A 21,415-nucleotide genomic window follows, 5' to 3' on the forward strand; every position below is an offset into this window, starting at 1 on the left:
GACTGTACCCACGTTTTTGTGTGACATTTTACAAAAAAATAAATGTCAAACCAGTTTATTGATGAAGCCTGTTTGATTAACATCTCTTTGTGATCAGTGCTTTTTATTAATATCAACTCGAGGTAGAAGGCTGTGCAGTGAACATATTCGATTCCCTCAGTGTGTTTCTTATCGAACCTGGTTGTTATGGAAGCTTGTGTGTGAAATAAATCATATCTCCTGTGAGTGAAACCAACCATCAACATCTTTGAAGAACATCAAAGGGGTAAGTCTGATTCCTTCCTTACTCCATGTCCACCATCTCCAACCATAGTTGTGTCAAATCCAAAGTCCACAATTAATATTTACAGTCCACTCTTGATTCGCATATTGCGATCACAACTTGGGTTTAAAAACACATATACAGTAGTGTTTCGTTTAATATGGTTTCACGTACTTTAATGCAAGAAGCATTTCATTTAGGTTGTCTAATAGATTTTTAAGTTCTCATATTCAATGATTTACTAACGTTAAATAAAATTTGTATATATTTATTTCACAAAAAGGATGATAGAAAAGCAACCCGTACAACTCGCTTCGCCAGAGGCGCTGGTGACATCTCAATGCGTGGAAATCAATCGGCGCATATTCAGCTGCACGGAATAATTCCCTCTAAAATAATTACTAATAAAACATTCTTCCATATCACTCATTGGTACTACAATTTAAACCAGCTACATTTACTCCTGTTGCACTAAAATAACTGAGCGATAACAGAGGCATAAGTAAACACATGAGATAAGTATGCAGAAATGTTCCTGGTTATTTTTTTAACCCTCGATAACAGTGGCATACTTTTTAAAATGATTGGTGTGGCCTTAACAACAAATAAATCATCTTTTTACCGGAATATTTTAGCAAGTTTAAGCTAAAACATTGGGGAAATGATTTTTATTGCGAAATGCCGCTTGCGGTTGCTTCGTTCTATTCGAATATTTTTTGAATCGGCACGCGCTTTTTTCTCACGTGTATACGCAGCATTAGATGGCACATGTGAGCCAGTTTCACATCATGTGAAGTTGAGTTTCTGCTCTTGCCAAAGTATTTAAATGTTTGACTGTCCAAAACTACCGCGCGGTAGTTTTGGACAATCAAACATTTAACTAGAACAAAACACTATTTCTTGGATGTTTTCAAATACTAGGATATTAAATAGTTAACAAAACCATATGAAAGTAACAAAGCGTATGACAGAACTTTTAAGCATATTTTTTTGGTGTTTTACGATGTTTTTGAAGGGTTTTTTAAACATCCTTTTTTTTAGTTTACAGATTTTTTAAATGTTTTGATTTTTAACAATGATTTACCATGTTTAGGCATCTTTTAAATATTTGCCAGTGTTTTACGACGATTAACGACTTGTAAACAAGTTTTTCCACAATTTTTTGTGTTCGACACAATATATAATGTTCATAAATAACTGCAATAAGAACATGAAAGGGGTTTTTTCCCGCTGTAAGTCAACTTGAGGGTACCAGTTGGTTTCGCTGAGAAGTTCGGCCAGGAGTTTATACTGTATCGCCCTGTTAAAAAGTAATGATTTTAGTGTGATTCTCCAGACGTTAGTGTGGAAATTTTTTTGTATTTGGATTTAGCCGGAGCAACGTGTTGACGCGCTGAGGTCAGTATTCCGAGGCGAAGCCGGAGCCAGGGAGAGTGCTAACGGCGTGGCAGCTAAGTTCCGTTTTTGCCCGCGGAACGCTGATGGCGAGAATTTAATGACCAGAAGGTGCTGCCACTTGCGGCGATCGCAAGAACTAGCGTGTGGCACATTAGACTATTATTATTGTTAATTCGATACTAACCGCTACGTAATAATATGTTATGCTTAAATGGAGACCACGCAGTCGATGCAAACTCTATATTTAAGAATGTGAATGCAAAGTACAGTTGTTTGTTAATTCTTTTATATTTCTTAACATGAAACCAAGCATTTTAGCTGCTTTGATTAATACGATATTTATATTGTAACTAACTATCGAGAAACACACCAAGATCGCGTATTAGTACGAGTACTTTATGTAAGGTTTCGATAATTTATTCTTAAAAAAATTTATCAATATTTAAAAAAACAGTTTCTATGCTTACCAAAATTTATCAAAGTGCCATTTAACTTAATTACAATTCTACTTTATTTGACCACCACCTGTATTCACTATCCAAATTACTATATTTATGTTACTATTTATAAGAGGAAGCAATAAAATGTTTTTCAATGCGATCCAGGATAAGTTCTAGGAATACAAAATCTTCCGCTGTATTAACAACTAATTTATATTTATTTTGAGAATTGGAGACTACCTTGTGTAAAGTCAGACCTAAGACAAAGAATTCGCTAGTTTCGATCAAGTCCATCCTGTTAATGAGTCCACATATATAAATAGCTTTAGTTGTAACACGAAGAACGTTTCTCACCATTGTCAGTAGCATGTCCGTTTTAATGTCAACTTTGAGAGAACACAATGAGTTAAACATGTTTCTTGAAATCTCCCTTACGAGAACATGAAAGGGGTTTTTCTTTACTGTGAGTCAGCTTGTGACGCTTTAAAGATGACATAAGTGAACATGAATAGTTACAGTCGGAGCAGGAAAAAGGTTTTTCGCCACTGTGAGTCAGCATGTGTCTCGTCAAATCTCCCTTTTGAGAACATAAATAACTGCAGTAGGAACATGAAAAAGGTTTTTCTCCGCTGTGAGTCAGCATATGTTTCATCAAATTTCTTTTTCGAGAACAGCAATAGTTGCACTCAGAACATGAAAAAGCCTTTTCTCCGCTGTGAGTCAACAGGTGTGCTTTAAGATGATCCTTGCGAGAAAATAAAAAGTTACAGTAGGAACATGCGAAAGGTTTACAGCCACTGTGAGTCAGAATATGTCTTCTCAAATCTCCCATTTGAGAACATGAGTAGTTGCAGTCCAGACATGCAAAAGGTTTTTCTCCACTATGAATCAGCAAGTGTCTCGTTAAATGCCCCTTTTGAGAACATGAGTAACTGCAGTAGGAACATGAAAAAGGTTTTTCTCCAGTGTGAGTCAGCAAGTGTTTCTTTAAATCTCCCTTTGACTTCGACTTAAGAGAGCAGGAGTAGTTACAATGGGGACAAGAGATTCGCTTTTCTCCAGGATGCGTCTTCAGACCTGTCAATAAGTCTGAAAAAGGAATAAATCTTAAAAATCATAAGCACAATTAGTTTATAAAAAAAATATATGGAGAGCACAAACTGATAATTTTTATAAACAAAATCGATTTTACCTGCTGTCTGTGTAATTCTTTTAGAGAGCTCTAAACATTTCTTTTTAATATCCAGCGGATCTTTGTTTATTTCAACGCAAGGCATCCCCCCTCCAACTTCTTCTCGGGTTCCTGGTTCTATGTTGATGGTAACAGTCTCCACTCTAATGCTATCTGGAAAAATGAAACAATAATATTTACATTGATACGCAGGCACCAACAGTGTATTACGAGAAAAACCACCGTAAAAATACTTTAAAAATAATGAAGATATTTAAGATTAAGGATACCATTGATAAACCATTCTGTAGGGAGAATTTGACTAAAAGAGGTTATTGAAAGAAATAAAAAAAGTAGCCCAGATATACGCTTTGGGACCGATGTATCAAACAAGGAAAACAATTTGTTCTTGAATACCTTCAGTACGAAGTTTTTTTTGTTTATAGCCAATAGTATATTTTATTGCATTAATACTATAGTATTTGACTCTTGTGAAGGGCTTCAAAATAAAAAGGCTCTTAAATAGGGTAGATCGACCTGACGACAATGCGAACTATTGATTACAGATTATTTATGATGTAACAAGAAGAGGTTTAGGAGTGGCTTAATAACAATCATATCAACTAATTCATAAAATTCAACATCGCGTATTTGACAAACGTCGGGTAATGCAGAAACTAGAAAAAAAGAACACTTCTCAAAAAGATGCATAACTAGTTCAGGTTTTTCAGAGTTCTCGGAGCATTTAATTAATAAAAATCATAATTTTAACCGTCATACAGGAATTAAAGTCCTAAACAAAAATGGAATTGATTTAAGACTAAACAATTTAGAAGATTTGGAAATTTAAGTCGGTAAATTCGAAGGTTGAAATCATTTATAACCAATTAAATTTATTTGTCAGCCCAATTCTAAGTATGTTCCCCATTACTTCACTTATCCCAAGTTCACCTCTCTCCAACAACTGACGAACTGTCCCAGTCTGGTATATTGTATCGTTCTTTTTTGATAATATGTGTACTTTAATACTTAATAGCATAAATTTTATAACAGTCCTGATGATGGTACGGAGGTACCGAAACCAGTACACAGAAAAATATATATTTAAAGCGACATGAAACTAAGTATTTTCGTTTCATTTATTTAAAATTTCAAGTCACAATGAGTTTGCTTCTTTTGAAAAATTAATATATTATTGTATACAGTCATGGATTCAGTACATCTACATATGCTGTGCAACTTACTGGTAGTCAGGGTACTATCCGCATGCTGCAAAGATTTGTTCTTTACATCCGAGAGGTCGAAATGTACATCCGCATACGGCATTTCACCTGTGCCTTCTTCCTGGAGCACAGGTTCCGTTTTGATGGAAACACACTTTGAATTTAGCAGATCCATAACTCTGCTGTGGTAGAAAACTGGTTCAAACCTAAATCAGAACGCTGTTTTAACATTATTCTGATGAGTGAGACCTGGCTTAAAGGAGTAACAAATTAGCGTAGTGTATAAAAAACCTAGTGCTAACTTTCAAGACTTCTTAGATAAACTAGAAGCACACAAAATGTCTATAATCTTTTAAGATTTCAATATAAATTTCCTTGGCATACACAGAAAAAAATCGATGAAATAATTATAGCATTTTGAACAAAATAAACAACCAACACGCGACACGCATCACAGAAAATACTAACACAATTATAGATCATGTACTCTCCGATATCATACTATCGTACTCACTAACGAACTGCGATAATGCAATATCTGATCATAATATAATACTCCTTGGTGTTTTTCACACATATATTAATACTTTATCCATAACGTCTTCGTACGCATACAAATATGCAGCCCTTATTAGATCCAGGGTGGCAGGAATGAGGGGAAGGATAAGCAGCTCTGGAAATATTCTCACGATGGAAGCCCGCCTCAGTCCATCCCCAGCATTGAAGCACACTGGAGAAAAATACTAGCGCCTAATATAGACACGGCTCCCTAAAGGCTTCAAATTTCTATTATTTTTATTTCGTTTCCTAAATCTGTGTATTTTCTTATTTTTTCATTAACAGATTTTTGAATTATTTTTGAAATTATTATTATTGATCTCTGGTGAGTTGACGTGTTGTTCTTGTATTGTTTTGTATTTATTTTACTTATATAATGCAATTGCATAGTGTTGATTGACTAGCTGATCATTTGTGGAAAAGTGAGTGGAAGGGTTTAGTTTTTCCTATGGGGAAGATTTAACCCGGACAACAAAATCGGAAGCAATAAAAAAAACATAAATATCATTAATTAATTTAGATAAACTACATAATGATATCTTTCAGGATCCCTTTGATATCAACGTAAATGACGATTCCATCTCAAATTCTAACAACTATGTAAACTAACTCATAAATAAACTAAAGTACACCTAAACCAAAGACAACGAATTTTAATATGGAAGGTTATAAAACCGTTACAAGAAAACTACGGAGAAATATTATGGCAATTGAAACAGCGATGGAGAACTCCCTAAAAAAAAACTGAATTAAAAACAACGCTCAATCCCACGCAGTTTGGATCATTCAAATTAACCAATTTCCTTAGCAACTATAAGTGCAAGATTATTTAAGAGTAATTCAAAATTAAATACACAATACCTTAATGTCGTCCAACATAGTTGTCAATTGCTAATTTATTTTTCTTGATCTATTTTAGCATTTTCACATATCTATTGCACAATAAATATGTATATCTATATGAGACGTGTGGGATTGCAATAACCTCACCACATCCTGGAATAAAATAATTAGAATTAAAAAGTACACAAAAAATCGTCGTCCGGATTGGATAACCAAAGACCTCTTAAAACACCATTAATTAATCATTGAATTAGAGAGGGACATTTAGAATTGCGAAGAAAATACCAATTTACAAATCTGGATATAAAACGGATACCTTAAATTATCGACTATTCCCATTTTACAAATTTTATCAAAATTTTTTATACAAGTCATTTATGGAAGGCTAAACATGTTTCTATTTAAAAAATAACTCTTTCGGCAACGAAAGACCTGATTAATAAAATAAGAACCAATGTAGACAATGTAAATTATGCTACAGCAATTCTCGTAGATCTACAAAAAGCGTTCGATACTGTGTATCATGAGATAATACTAAAAAAAATAGGTGTAACTGGTCCTGCTCTCCAACTAATCAAATCGTATCCAAACAACAGAATGCAATATGTCAACTTATATAGCAAAAACACTCAACACAATGACATAAACTATGGAGTTCCTCAAGGATCCATATTAGGGCCACTCCTTTTTCAAATACATATGACAATTAAACCTAAATGAAGAAATTTTACTGTGAGCAGATAATACTGAAATATTTAATTTATAAAACTTATTAGAAAAATCACAACTAAATCGTAACATTTTAAACAACTGGTTAATTAAAAATATACTAAAAATTAATATTAAAAAAACGGGTTGCATGGCCTTTAGCCCACCAAAAAGAAACCATAAATAAACCATATTTGAGAAACAAAAACTGTTTGCTCTTAAGATCGGCAAGCAAAATTAAAATGTACTAATGGAAGTTAGGTATTAAACAGTTACATTTGAATTTTTAATGTTTACTTTAAAGTTAAATATATATAATAAATAATAAAACAACGGAACTCTAGTTTGGATTAGCTTTGAATATTTAATTTAAGTTGATGTGTTCTGTCAAAACAATTATTTGAAAATAAGCATATAATTTTGACAGAATCGTCATCAATCGTTAGGTTACAGTAATGTGACGCTACACATATCTCTATTAACATAAAGTGACAATCGTTTATTCGATCTGCCATTCCGCTTTTGACCAATTTTGACATATCCAAATTTACCATATTTTTATAATTTTGATGATTTTAATCAATGCCTTCGAAATACAGATCTATCAATGGGTGCTTCAACATCGATTTGACAGTTAAAACGTTCATCAATCAAAACTTCAAATAATGAATTCATGTACGAATAAGTTAGGTTCCCATAAGTTGAGGTTCAATTCAGCAATTCGGCTCGCGTATGAATACGTAGCATTAGACAGCGCAGTTGTGCTTTTGAGCATGCCGTAGGCCAAAATACTCATGTAGAAAATATCAGCATTAGAACTTACCAAAAAATATCACAAGTATGGGATGATATATTTAACTGCGTGGGTTAAACAGTGTAAGGGATATTATGTTTGGATATACAGATTGTCAGGTGACGAAACATGACTTGGCTACTCTACAATAGCTAGCATCCGTATCATATCCGTACTGAATGAAAATCTCGATGGGAAATAACTAACCATAGACAAAACCCCGCGTCATGACGCGTCGCTCAAGGGTGATCAATATTCTTGTATCGGTTACGGTGACTGGTACAAAAAAAATGAAGGCGTGATAAAATAGATAGAATAGGAATTAATATCGAATGAAACAGAAAATAATCCAGCGAACAATCATCACACTGTCCGAGGAAATTGTTTTGGAACGTCATCGAATAAGGAATCGATTCTGTCAAAAATCATCACACAGTCCGAGACAATTGTTTTGAAAATTATTCAAAACCACAGCCCTCACGTCATTGATCTGAATTCACTTGAAAACGTAAATCGATTCCCAACTCCGAGAAACGTCAAAAATATCTCGGATTGCTTGAAAAACGAGATATTTTTCCCGTATCATATTGTGTTACGTACGTGATAGATAACAGAATGATAACTGATTTTATATTCACTGGGATCTGGGATTACGCAATTATTCTTTGCTTACTGTTAAATGTTTAATTAAGACATTATCTCAGTGTATAAAAAATGGCATTCTGACGATGATTCTGACGTGAAGATTATTTATAAAAATAAATTTATTCTTTTTATAGCGCCGTTTTTGTGAAAAATTTCCTCGAGGGCGCTCCATAAAGAATCTTAATGTTAAATTTATTTTAAGGTTATGTTTGTATTTTATGTGAAAGATGCAATCGGCCCGATATATATATATATATATTTTTTTTTTTTTTTTTTTATTGATACATGATTTAGAGAGTACATGTGGTTTTTTGTGATATTTCACCCTCCATGCTAGGGATGACCCTGTGTTATGGCGGGTGAATTTTACAGTTTGCGGACATAGAAACTATACATTACTATAATATTTCAAGCGCCCTTGAGGTGATTTTCTCACGAAAACGGCGCTATATAAATAATCCAATCATTAAAAATGATGTATAGCTAGTTTGAGTTGCAAGAAAAGGATGGAGAAGTTAAAGAATTATAAGAAGATGAAAATTTGAGAAATCATTAGTAAATAGATCACACTAATTAATTATGTACATACTATACCGCTAAGTTAGCATTTAAAATATTTCGATCCTGCCCATCATTAGTTACGAAACGAGAGGCTAGAATAATATTATTCCATTGTGTTTCATTCAAACAATTCATTATCACCGAGGTAAGTGCGGTGAACCAATAGCGAATCTGTATTGAATTCGTCGGAACATTACCGGTTAACGAATCAAATATATAACGTAATATATTATCATTTTCAACAGTAAAACGAGAGTTTTAGGGGATCAAGGGAGTTTTTTGCAAATTTTCGTCATTTCTAAAGATTTTGGAGGACTTCGCTAGGGAGTTTATATTTTTTGACATGGCAATGCTCCTTACGTCATTGTTGAATCACGCTCTCTTCATTGCACTTTACTGCTAATCGATTAATTTTGTTTCCGATCTAAAATTCTTGTGATAATTATTGGTAAGTTATGTATTTACATTAATAACACTATAATCCTTTTCGACGTTGGCTATTATGCCAAATAAAACTCGACCCCGTTTCTTTAATTTAGACTACGGGTTGCTCATGTGCACAACTGTGCTGTATCTAACACAACTTAGATTAATTTACGTCAGGGAATCCATTTGGTGTTTTGTTTGAGACACGTTTGAACTGTCAATTTGACGTCTACCTATTTTTGGATTAGTGTTTTGGAGGCGATGATTCCAATCATCATAAATTATAAAAGTATACGGATCCAATACACTGTCAAATTACTGTAATCTAAAGATAAACGACGATTTTCTCGGCTGTTTTCAAATGTCATAACGTCAAGGTGATACATTTATAATTATATCCCTATGCGTTGTGCGCACGACTTCCTTATTTCGCAGAATATTCTAATCGAAACAAATTATTCAAAGTTATTAAACAAAGGTCTGTTTCAGGTATATTTATATGCGTTTGATCCAATTATCAAAAGCCATCACAGCAGTGCAATGGATCCACTAAGTGTAGAGACTGTTTCCATCAAGACTGAACCAGGAGCCCAGGAGGAAGGAGGAGGTAAAATGCCGTACACGGATATTGATTTTAACCTACCAGATATAAAGAAGGAATGTGTGCAGAATGCGGATAATACCCGGATAGCCAGTAAGTTGCATTGCATTTGTCAAAAATGTTGAATTCTCATAATTCATGACTGTCTTGAAATGCTTTGCAGACAGGGCATAATTACTTGTTCACAACGTCCTCAAGTTACCATCTTATGTATCATTAAAGCAATCTGACAAACCACAGCATTCTTTTCATATTCATATTGTTCACAATAAGTTCCCGATCAGCCAGAACCTTGGTTTGCCGCGCGCAAAAGCTAAAGAAGTAGGAAGTACGCTTAATAATTATCTCATAGTAGCTGCACCGCGCCACGCGTTGCTATGGCTCCTTTCAAAACTTTCCGAAACCTTCTAGACTCCCCGACAAACTCCGCCACTCATTTTGGAAGCTTATAGAACTTTTTTGAACTTTTCCTTCCACCTTCTAGAGCATTCGAGAGCCTTCATGAACTTTCTGGAACATTCCAGACTCACCGACACACTCTGCCACTAAGTTTGGAACCTTATAGAACCTTGAATTTTCTCCTTCCAGAACCTTCTATAGCATTTGAGAACCTTCATGAGCTTACTGGAACCTTCCAAACTCACCGACACAGTTGACGGGCCTATTCTGAAATTATCTGAAGTATTCGCGGCCTTCTCATAAAAAGCAATGTGCTAGAAAGCACATTTTCTTCACCCACTCCCACCAACGCTCAACCAACCCCGCCAAATTTTCTTACTTTCGATGTGACACCAAGGGCTATCTACCATAACCACCGTTGGCAGTGGCTAGTTGTGAAGAAATTTAGGCTGATAGGAAAACACGGGATTCTTTTTATTATATATATTAGATTAGATTAACCAAGGCAATACGTTTGGCCGTAAAAATGTAATACGCTGTTCATCTGAACGTGTGAATAGTAAACTTACGTATTAATAATATTTGGCTAATTTATATAGCGTCGCTTTCTTGAAAAATCACCTCAAGGGCGTTTTATAAATATAATTATAAAATAATAAATACAGCTGGCTTAAGACTAGGATTCATAATAACTACTAACTTACAACATCTAAAACTTATATCTAGTGTTATTTTTTTTTCTAGGAACCTTTGATGTGGAAATTGTTGGCATCAAGACAGAACCTGGACCCCGTGAAGAAAATAATGGGAGCATTCCTTATAAGGAAATAGACGTAGACCTGCCGGATGTTAAACAGGAAAGCTTAGAACACTTTGGCGAATCTACAGAACTGAAGACGCTTCCTTTGGAAAAACGATTCTCTTGTCCCCATTGTAATTACTCTCGCTCTCACAAGTCAAATTTCGAAAGGCACTTGCTCACCCATACTGGAGAAAAACCTTTTTCATGTAGCGACTGCAACCATGCATGTTCTCGAAAGGGTGATTTGAAGACACACATGTGGACTCACACTAGAGAAAAACCTTTTTCATGTTCTAACTGCAGCTATTCATGTTCTCAAAAGGCACAACTGACTATACACATGCTGACTCACAGTGGTGAAAAACCTTTTTCATGTTCCGACTGCAACTACTCATGTACTCGCAAGGCAGTGTTGAAGTCACACATGTGGACTCATACTGGCGAAAAACCTTTTTCATGTTCAAAATGCAGCTATTTGTGTTCTCGAAAGGGACAACTGACGATACACACGCTGTCTCACAGTGGAGAAAAACCTTTTTCGTGTTCCGACTGCAACTATTCCTGTTTTCGAAAGGGAGATTTGAAGTCACACATGCGGACTCACAATGAAGAAAAACCTTTTTCATGTGCTAAATGCAACTATGCATGTTCTCGACAGGGAAATTTGACGGTTCATATGCTAACTCATAGTGGAGAAAAACGTTTTTCTTGTTCCGACTGTAACTATGCGTGCTATCAAAAGGGAAATTTGACGAGACACATGCGGAATCACAAACGAGAAAAATCTTTTTCATATTCAGACTGCAACTAGTCGTGCTCTCTAAAGGTATATTTTATAAGACGGGAAAACCTTTTATATGTTATGTATGATACTTTACATCTTCACAACTATGCCATAATAACACAAATGTAGATTCATTCTAGTTCAGGAGTCTTATTATGTCATTTTTTGCCCAAATCCTTTTGAAGTTTGTTTGTCCCAAAGCATTAATTCATTTTAAACATGAAATAAAATAGGTCGTCTCATTATTGCAAACTACTATAAAGCATTAATATAGATGTTAATATTAATTTCTATACAACATGACATCTGTTATCGCTGTACGCCTAATTATATAATATCGTAAAACTTAACTTCTGCATTGTTGTACCTATTTTATTTAATATTGTCTTTCTACATTTGACATATAAAAATTCTTATTAATAGGAATAATCGACATTTCTTATTTATTTTCTAAAATATTATATCACAAAAAAAGAAGGCATGCTTGTACAAAATATGACTATGAACACTGGAATATAACGTGCCCAAAATGATTCGAAATTTGTTTCAAAATAATATCAATTATTGCGAAAAACCTAATAGATTCAGATAACTAACTATAACGCCGTTTCCACGCAGGGGTAGGCAGAGAGGGTGGACCGCCAAACAAATCGGTCTTGGCACACACATCATGCCTCATTCATACATACTTGTCTATTATTTTGATTCTTGACATGACCCGACTCAAGTATCTGATTCACTTGATAATGCCATGTCTTCCTCGGGCGTCCCCGACTTCTGCTACAATTTGCATTTGCGTCGTATATTCTCCTTTACTCGCTCTATTTGCCCAAACCATCTAAGCGTCCTTTTCTTAAACTAACTCACTGCACTCTTTGCGGATCTCCACATTTCTCACACGATCATAAATGGTTTTTCCCCCCTGTTCGCCTCAGGGATCTCATTTCCACAGCATTCAGTCTACTTTCATCCTTTCTTTGCCAGTTCGATGCCTCACTTACATACATCGGGGTAGGTACCAGCACTCCATTGTGGACTGCGACGTCCAATATATTACAAAGCGACACGAGATTTGGGACAATGTACAATGCAAGAGTATAGGATGGTATATAAATCAGAAACAAACAGGGAAAACATAATAAAATAGAAGTTTCAAATCAAGTCAAGACATTGTTAAAACTTAAGTGATACAAAATATCCCCAATTACATAGTGAGCGGCAAAAACATGTGAGTTGACCATTCTACATATTCTGGACAATGGTGAATTATAAGCATAATTAGTCGAGTGTTGATTGAGGAAGAGCAGTTTTTTTTATTTCTGAGTCTACGAGAATGTATATTGAATGATATGAGTTCTAGTTCTCAATTAAATTGTTGGTAATTTTTTTTCATCAAGTAGTGGAATATTTTAATAAAGGTATTTGATTTTACTAACACATAATAATTTTGTCGACAAAGGAAAAAAATATATTTTGGATTTTTTATGTTTTGTGCCGGCATGCTGTGTGGATCAAGTTCAGTGATATTTTGTCTTTCTATTTATTTTGTGCAATTGTTTTAAATATTCGTTTCCTGCACTATTTGCATGTACAATTTCGTAAATATTGTTACGGAGGTTTATATGGTGACGACTCATCTGAGAGACTTTCTTAAAAAATAGTGCCTAAAAAACCTGATTTATCAATCGGGCTTTGTCTCTCTGATGAGTCACCAGCTCAGGGCAGCAAGATACATGACTCCATACTCAGGAGGTGGGCACTGTTGTTAATATCATTTGGGCACTATGTAAAGGAGTTAGGGAACAGGTTTATATTAAAATAGTTTAAAATTGATCCCAAGAAAATAAGTTATATTTTTGAATATTACATAATTGGATTTTAAACGACTCACCCAAGATCGATCATTGTGTTGATCTAGCTAGCTATACTAATCGTAGACCTGGCAATACATGTGGAAGATGCTGGGGATGACGAGGTCCAACGACTAGGTCCGTGGGAAGCTTGTGATGAAGGTGGAACGTCTCCGTACGTCCCGATGTGATGTTGGCCGCCTCCAAGCGGACCACAGCGCCCTTGAGAAATTGTAGGCTGCAAGATGGCTTCCGTGATGAATTCCCAGCCGAATTAGCCCAGGTTCCGGCCATCCGGATTATAGGTGATTCGGCCCAGAATTTTATGTAACAACTCCCACGAGGTAGAGGAAGGCGAATATTAGAATTGCATCATGAACAACACAGTGATGGCCGTGATAACTATGAGAATCAAAATGTACAGGCACGCGGCTTACGACGCCATTACTTTTTACCACGAAAACTCGAACGCCAAAAGGAAGCAATAAAGAGTTCTAAGGGTTTTTATATTTTTGAAGTCAGAAGTGATTATAGTGATGAAGCCAAGTTGTTTGAGAGATTTATTAACAATCACATTTATATGTTCCCGAGAAGAAAGCTTGCTGTCAATATATACGAGATATGACACGAACTTTGGAATGTTTTTTTGTTGTGGTTTTATGTACCTACACTAAAAGAAAAAAATGCGTGCATATGCTCCGGGGACCACAAATAGACACCCAACGGGCCGCGGGTTGGCTACCCTTGGTCTAACTCCTACGTCTGTTTCGACACAGTGGGAAAGACATCGTTGTCATTATTAATAATCATCAAGCAACCTAGCGCAATAATACATGAGCACCGGCCCCGATTTTGCTCATAGACCACGCTGAAGACATTTGCCTTGAGTAGCTTATTCCACACTCCTCTACAGTCGCCCCTTTTGGAGTTCTTCGTTTCGAAAGCATTATAATAATAATTTATTCCAGAATATGGGGAGGTTAGTGCAATCCCACACATCCCATATAGAAATACTTTTTTTTTGTATAATAGATATAATAAATTAACAAATAAGGACAACTATACAGGGTGCGGTCTTGAGTGAGCTTGGGCCCAGCGCTCACTTAGGAGTGGCGCTTGGTGCTGGTAGGCTGCGGTCAGCAACGTGTTGGCGGAGGCCATTAGCCGCATCCTGGCTCCAGTGACCCGGTGTCTCATCAGGTCGGCAAATCCATTCAGTCCTAGTTCCGTGAACATTGTCGACGCGCTGCTATATCTTCGGTATCCAAATATGATTCTACAGGCATCATTATATTGAATCCGGAGTCGTTCCATCGAGCAAGTTCGGTAGTGACACCATGTCTCACACGTAGGTATACAGACCAGTACAGAATGCGTTGAACAGTATTTTTTTAACGGTATTGCTGCATTTGCAAAATGCTAGGGCAATCATATTAGACACTATGCTTAGGATTCTCTTTTGTCGTTCGATATCGCCATCATCCGATAGGTCTTCATTAATAATGTGCCCCAAGTATTTCACGTTCGAACATGTATTTATTTTTGCCTCGTTAAGGTATATGGGGAGCATCTTACTTGTATCTTGACTTTTTCCGTGGTGGAACGCAATCAGTTCCGTCTTCTTCGGGTTGTACATCATATTATGCTGTTTTCCATATTCTTTACAAGTGTTTAGGAGTAATCTTAATCCCTTGATCGACGGAGCTTGGAGGATCATGTCATCCGCGTAGCTTATATGATTCATACATAGGTACTGTGGATATACTAATATGGATTTTTGTCCCGATCTTTAGTTATAACCTAATTGATTAAATCCTTCTGTGATTGCAGTGTCCACTGCATTGGTGTTACGAATAAACTTTGTATATAAATCCGTTATGATTTTATTGGTTTTATATTTTAATCTTCATTTAGGTATGTGAAAATTAATGTATCCTATGTCGAATTTTTTAATTGTTGTACCTATTTGTGTATTTAGTTTTTCAACTGGATTGTTCTCATCTGTAAAATATGAGATCGTCTGTAAAAACCCTGTATAAATCTTCTATCTAAATAAATAAAAATTTTAAATTATGCAAAACTTAAATCTTTGGTCTTTGTACGAATACCCCTTTTTGATAAAATATATTGAATGAATCGACAGCAAGTACTTCGCCATATTTTACCGTGTGATTGCACTCTGTAGTCGATAGTGGAGAGGTCCCTCAAAACAGCCTTGTAGGCCGGACAATCCTTGTCTCCGGTGGGGTGGGTACGGGAAGCTGCTGGCTTTTCAAAACGTTGCCGTTCTATGTTCCATCATGAAAATATTCGAGAAAATTCTACATAAATATATACTTAATCACGTTAATCCAATTCTTGATGACCGTCAATATGGTTTTAGACCCCAGATGTCAGTAACATCAAACCTCTTATGCATCTCAGATTTCTTGTCACAAACTCTCGACAATCGGGGACAGGTGGATGTTGCTTATTTCGACCTGGAAAAAGCATTCGACAAGGTTGACATCGACATTCTTCTAAATAAGCTAGCTTCATTTGGTTTTTCCAAAAGACTACTCTGTTTTTTTGCTTCATATTTTCGAAATCGTAGACAGTTTGTTTATTATAAGGGTTCCAGTTCTTTGGAATTCATAGTTTTTTCTGGAGTTCCTCAGGGGTCTATCCTTGGACCACTTCTGTTTCTGATTTTTATCAACGATATTGGTTCAGTCATCACACATTCGCTGTATTTACTATTTGCAGATGACTTGAAACTATATCGCTCAATAAAAAACCATCTTGACTGTATTCTCCTTCAACGTGACATTGACTGCGTCTCAAACTGGGCCAAAATAAATGGCTTGAACTTCAGTACACCCAAGTACAATATTGTCTCGTATACAAGATCAAAGAAACCGCATGTATTTGAATATACAATCAATGAAATTATTCTCCAACACCTAAACCAAATCAAAGATCTAGGAGTTATTTACGACAGCAAACTAACTTTTCACCAACACATCGATGATTTAATAAGCAGAGGATACAAGCTTCTCGGCTTCGTAATTAGAAACTCATATCCGTTTCGTAACACAAAAACACTGACGTTATTATATAACACACTAGTCCTAAGTGTACTTGAATCAAACTCGATCATCTGGGCTCCACATGAATTAACATACACTTTACGCATTGAAAGAGTCCATAAAAAATTTTTAAGGTTTTTATTCTCGCGGCTCTATGGACGTTACCCTTGGCTTTACCCATCGATTTATATATTAGGCATGACCAATTACCACTCCCTAGAGACACGTAGAGGTATTGCTTTGCTTAAATATTTTTTCCAACTAATAAACGGTCACTTATCTAATAATGAGATACTGGCCCAATTAATTTTTTTTGTACCAGAGTCTCACTCTCGAGGACGTCATCACAATCTTCTATATAGTAGAGCAAGCCGCACTAATTTATTAATGAACTCACCTGTGGGGAGAGCTACGTGCTTTTTGAAAGCGGTAGATAAAAAATTAGATTTATTTTTTGTGTCCTATAGCGCATTTGCGAGATTTTTGGCATTGCATATACACTGCATAAATGGTACAATTATAACGTCTTAGGCTTTACTACCTGTAATTGTTATAAATAAATGTACAAATTATATATAAATAAAAAAAAATAAAAATAATAAAAAAAATGTGGCAGAACTAGGTGTTTCAGCAGCAACAGGGCAGGTTTCGCGCGCATGTCCTTCTACACTGCAGTGAGAACATCTCTTTGTTTCTTTACAGAACTTGAATGAGAATGTCCAACCATTTGGCCATTTATTCACAAGGTAAATCCCACAAAGTTCTTCGTTGCAAAGAGGTGTGGAAAAGAGAGGCTGGCCTCTGTTGCATCAGCTACTCGATGCATTACTGAACCCAGATCGGATTTTAGCTCCTGAATTTTGTCCAACGGCTGCTTTGCGTAGTTTTCAGACATAGTCTTCTCGGTCTGCAAGACCATGAGGGCCGAGTTTAAATTACCTCTAAGCTCTTCTTTCTCAATCAAAAGTTAGCCGAGAACATCGTCACATTCTCTGAGCTGCTGCTCTTTGGACACTAATGATGGCTTTTCAGCCAATGCGTTCTGTAGGACTTTCAACGCAATTTGTGTCCCGGAGAACATTTTGTGTCCCGATGTATTGATTAACTCAACTATTTGATTAAGTTGATCTCGGCATCAATAACGTCATCCATCAACCACTTTCTCAGCATAGTACTTCTGTTTGATCATGTTGATATGTGGAAATTGTGTGGTTAATATTGTGATAAAAAAATAGTAGCATGTGTGGAGTGGATTTAACAAAAATACAGTATACATACACTCAGGGCGAGTGGCTTTGATTATTAGGGCGCCAAACGCTGAATTAAATTCTGGGTTCGCCACTCTTCCGAGCTGATACTAGACTCTCATCATCAGAGCTAGAGTACTGTTTTCTTAATGTACTTGGGATAGGGATGATTCTTAACAGAGTCAAACATGCGGGTTCGTCAAAAAAGAGATATATTAAAGAGTTAATTTTACGATAGGCCTCTCTACCAGTAGAGGAGTAAGTAGATATACAGATATATCTTATCCGAGGAACCAGGATTCCTACAATAGCTAAACTAGTTCCATTTTTAAACATACGTCCACATTGCAGGATCTTTAAGGGGCCGGATCCCATTAGGCGAGCTGATGATGTAGAGAGAGAGGGAGCACGAGCATCTCCTCGCAGAGTTGATCCGTTGGTGGGCCCTGGTTGGGCTTTTCAAGCCTGAAGCCAACACAAAAAACAGCTAGATGGCTTTCAAAGCTTCACACATCATAAGGGGCAGGCGCATAATATCGGGGAAGGTGCCGCTCACACATACAGAAGCGAACACCATCGGATGACCGCGATGTCAGACGCTAACACAGGGTAGCCAAAACACGACACGTGTCGAAAAGAAACCGCAATTACATATTAAATATACAACACAAAGACGAATCTAAAATAACAACTATAATCTGGTTGGCAAACAGTATATTCCGGGATGATAGTTAAACCATAACCCACGGTAATTTAATCCTATATTAGAAGTGCCCGGAATCGGAAATAAATGTTATGCCCCCTCCAAAACTCTGCGTCCTGGATCCGGTGTTATCAATAATTTAAAAATAAAGAAACACCAATTCGCAACACGAATCAGTCCTACAATTACTTGAAGTCGGGGTCAAACAATTCCATGAATCATTTCATAACAATGCTAATAACTATGGTTATTTATATATTATATTAGTGTTAAAATTAAACAAATCAATATGCAACGAGATAGAATTCATGGAAATAAAAAAAATTCCGCTATTTAAACCACATACAAATTATATTCATTTTGGAGATTAGAGATTTAAGACCGCTAATCGCCAGGTAAAACAGTCGTATATACTGTGAATGAATCGTTTAAAAAGCGTATTAAGAAGAATAGTAATGGAACAATAGAAAAGATAATTTTATGTACTGTGAATCAGCATATGTCTGGTCAATTGCCTTTTTTGGAAACATGAATAGTTACAGTCGGAACATAACAAAGGTTTTCCTCCACTGTGAATCAGCATGTGATACTTCAAATATCCCTTTCGAGCACATGAATAGTTACAGATGGAACATGAAAAAGGTTTTTCTCCGCTGTGAGTCATCATGTGATAATTCAGATCTCGATTGCGAGCACATGAATAGTTACAGACAGAACATGAGAAAGGTTTTTCTTCACTGTGAGTCAGCATGTGTGTAGTCAAATCTCTCTTTCGATAACATGAATAGTTACAGTCGGAACACGAAAAAGGTTTTTTTCCAGTATGAGTCTTCACGTGTGTGTTCAAATCTCCTTTTCGATAACATGAATAGTCGCAGTCGGAACATGAAAAACGTTTTTGTCCGCTGTGAATCAGCATGTGTGTCGTCAAATCTCCTTTTCGATAACATGAATAGTTGCAGTCGGAACATGAAAAGGGTTTTTCTCCACTGTGAGTCAGTAAGTGTACCGTCAAAATTCCCTTTCGAGAACACGAATAGTTACACACGGAACATGAAAAAGGTTTCTCTCCACTGTGAGTCAACATGTGCCTCGTCAAACCGTTCCTTCGAGAACATGAATAGTTGCAGTTGGTACATGCGAAAGGTTTTTCTCCAGTATGGGTGCGCAAGTGAATTTCCAAATTTGACTTATAAAAGCAGGAGTAGTTACAACAAGGACAAGATAATTGTTTTTCCACAGGATGCGTCTTCAGATCTGTAGATCTGTCAAAGCGTTCTAAGCATTCATTTTTAACATCCGGCAAGTCTATGTCGATTTCCACATAAGCTTCATCTTCTTTTCGGGGTCTTGATTCTGTCTTGATGGTAACACTATCCACATCATTGCTACCTGTACAAACAAAAAAACCATAAGTACATTGGTTATTTATAAGCCGAGAAGAACTGTGCATGATAAATAAAATAACAGTCGTTTCCCTTCGAGAGATGCACAGCAAAATATTTTTTCTGGTAATTATTCTGGATCGCTGGCCATGAAAATTAATTTTATTTGTATTACCCATTTGATCTTTGATCCCGAATATTAATCATTTTTTATTAATAAAAAATAAATGATTTGATTTGCAGTATTCAATGCCAAAGTATTATCTTTATTACTTTTGGATTGTTTTGCCGTGCAGCGTTTCCCTTCCCATCAATGTATCGGACAGCGTTAAAGGGCAGATAGAGATAGTGGCAAAGTGTCTGTTTATGTTTGTAGAAGTGATGCCGTGTTTAGCCCACTAATCAAAGGTTCTAGCTAAATGCTCTTAGCATGTCATCTGTTTTTTTCTTCTTCAGTGCGGAGTTTTGTTGTTTATAGCCAAATAAAAAATGTTTTCTCGTTTCAAATAATATACGTATTTTATATTTGCAAGCATAACTGTCCTGTTTGCAAAATATTTCAAATGAACTTGGTTTCCAAACATCTGAATTCAACATGCTCCATTTCATACAAACGCAATGCAACTTACTGGCTGTCCGAGAACTCTCCGCATACTGCGAACATTCCTTTTTTATAATTGGGAGGTAAAAATCAGTATCCGCATACGACATTTCATCTCCGCCTACTTCCTGGTGCCCCGGTTCCATCTTGATGGAAGCGATCTCTTTTCGTAGATCCATGGTACTGCAGTAATTGATTGATGTCCAAATAAATATACCTGAAACAGAACTATACTGTCAAAACAAGGAAGTTGTATACAGAATACTTATAAGATGTAGTAATTGTGACTTTGAAGTTAAGAAAGTTCTACACAGTTGAGAGAATCATCATCAATCGTCGGATCACTCTATATATCTAAATAAACCGGTAGTTATTTTAGCTTATATTGAATGCCATATTATAAAACTGGTTATTTGAATGAATGCTTTCGAAATACCTAAATAATAGGTACACGTCAAATTGACAGTTTTAACATTCCTCAAACAAAACGCTATATGGATTCTCTAACTTAGATGTAAATTAAACTAGCCGTAGTCCAAATTAGAGAACAGAAGACGCTCAGTTTTATTTGAAATAATGCCGCTACCAAAAATAAGAAAGAGATCAATACAGAGAAAATATGATAATTAGAACTTACTGGTAATTATCACAAGCAGTGGATTATAAATGTATCTGCGTGTAAAGCAGGTATCAGACGGTTCACTCGAGTGAACGTTCAATATCAATTCGTTCCGCAGTCTCACGCCACACACAGAATGATAAAGAAATTAACATTCATCCGTCCTTTTCCACTATGGCTGTTGAACGAAGTCGTGCGCCTTGTTATACCTGCACGGACGTGCACGAATAAAACTGGAAATCGTACTGAGAGAAATGAACGAGTGTTAATTTTGTGTTCAGACGCTTCATTTTTACTTCATTCCGAACGCGAGTGAAAGATGCCAAAC

General features: G+C 36.0%; 2 protein-coding genes and 1 long non-coding RNA gene across 3 annotated transcripts; 1 reads left to right on the forward strand and 2 right to left on the reverse strand.

Annotated features, from left to right (window-relative positions):
* Positions 1 to 2,413: 2,413 nt before the first annotated feature.
* On the reverse strand, positions 2,414 to 7,560 carry LOC149415728 (uncharacterized). Its single transcript, XM_089642020.1, has 5 exons — positions 7,427 to 7,560; positions 5,914 to 6,048; positions 4,516 to 4,700; positions 3,293 to 3,445; positions 2,414 to 3,189 (listed from the first exon to the last, which is right to left on the reverse strand). The coding sequence occupies exons 3-5, from the start codon at positions 4,667 to 4,669 to the stop codon at positions 2,507 to 2,509; spliced, it is 990 nt and encodes a 329-aa protein (XP_089498146.1). The 5' UTR covers positions 4,670 to 4,700; positions 5,914 to 6,048; positions 7,427 to 7,560; the 3' UTR covers positions 2,414 to 2,506.
* Positions 7,561 to 9,001: 1,441 nt separating this feature from the next.
* On the forward strand, positions 9,002 to 11,641 carry LOC149415729 (uncharacterized). The gene is made up of 3 exons (XM_089641657.1): positions 9,002 to 9,050; positions 9,518 to 9,722; positions 10,773 to 11,641. Exons 2-3 carry the CDS (start codon positions 9,569 to 9,571, stop codon positions 11,639 to 11,641), a joined length of 1,023 nt encoding a protein of 340 aa, XP_089497783.1. The 5' UTR covers positions 9,002 to 9,050; positions 9,518 to 9,568.
* Positions 11,642 to 18,968: 7,327 nt separating this feature from the next.
* On the reverse strand, positions 18,969 to 21,176 carry LOC149415730 (uncharacterized). Its single transcript, XR_016303701.1, has 3 exons — positions 21,106 to 21,176; positions 20,497 to 20,685; positions 18,969 to 19,874 (listed from the first exon to the last, which is right to left on the reverse strand). It is a non-coding gene; the product is annotated as an uncharacterized LOC149415730 (long non-coding RNA).
* Positions 21,177 to 21,415: the final 239 nt, after the last annotated feature.

Source organism: Hesperophylax consimilis, chromosome 17, assembly GCF_061612785.1.
Source record: "Hesperophylax consimilis isolate HC1 chromosome 17, BYU_Hcon_1.0, whole genome shotgun sequence".
Classification (NCBI taxonomy): Eukaryota; Metazoa; Arthropoda; class Insecta; order Trichoptera; family Limnephilidae; genus Hesperophylax; species Hesperophylax consimilis.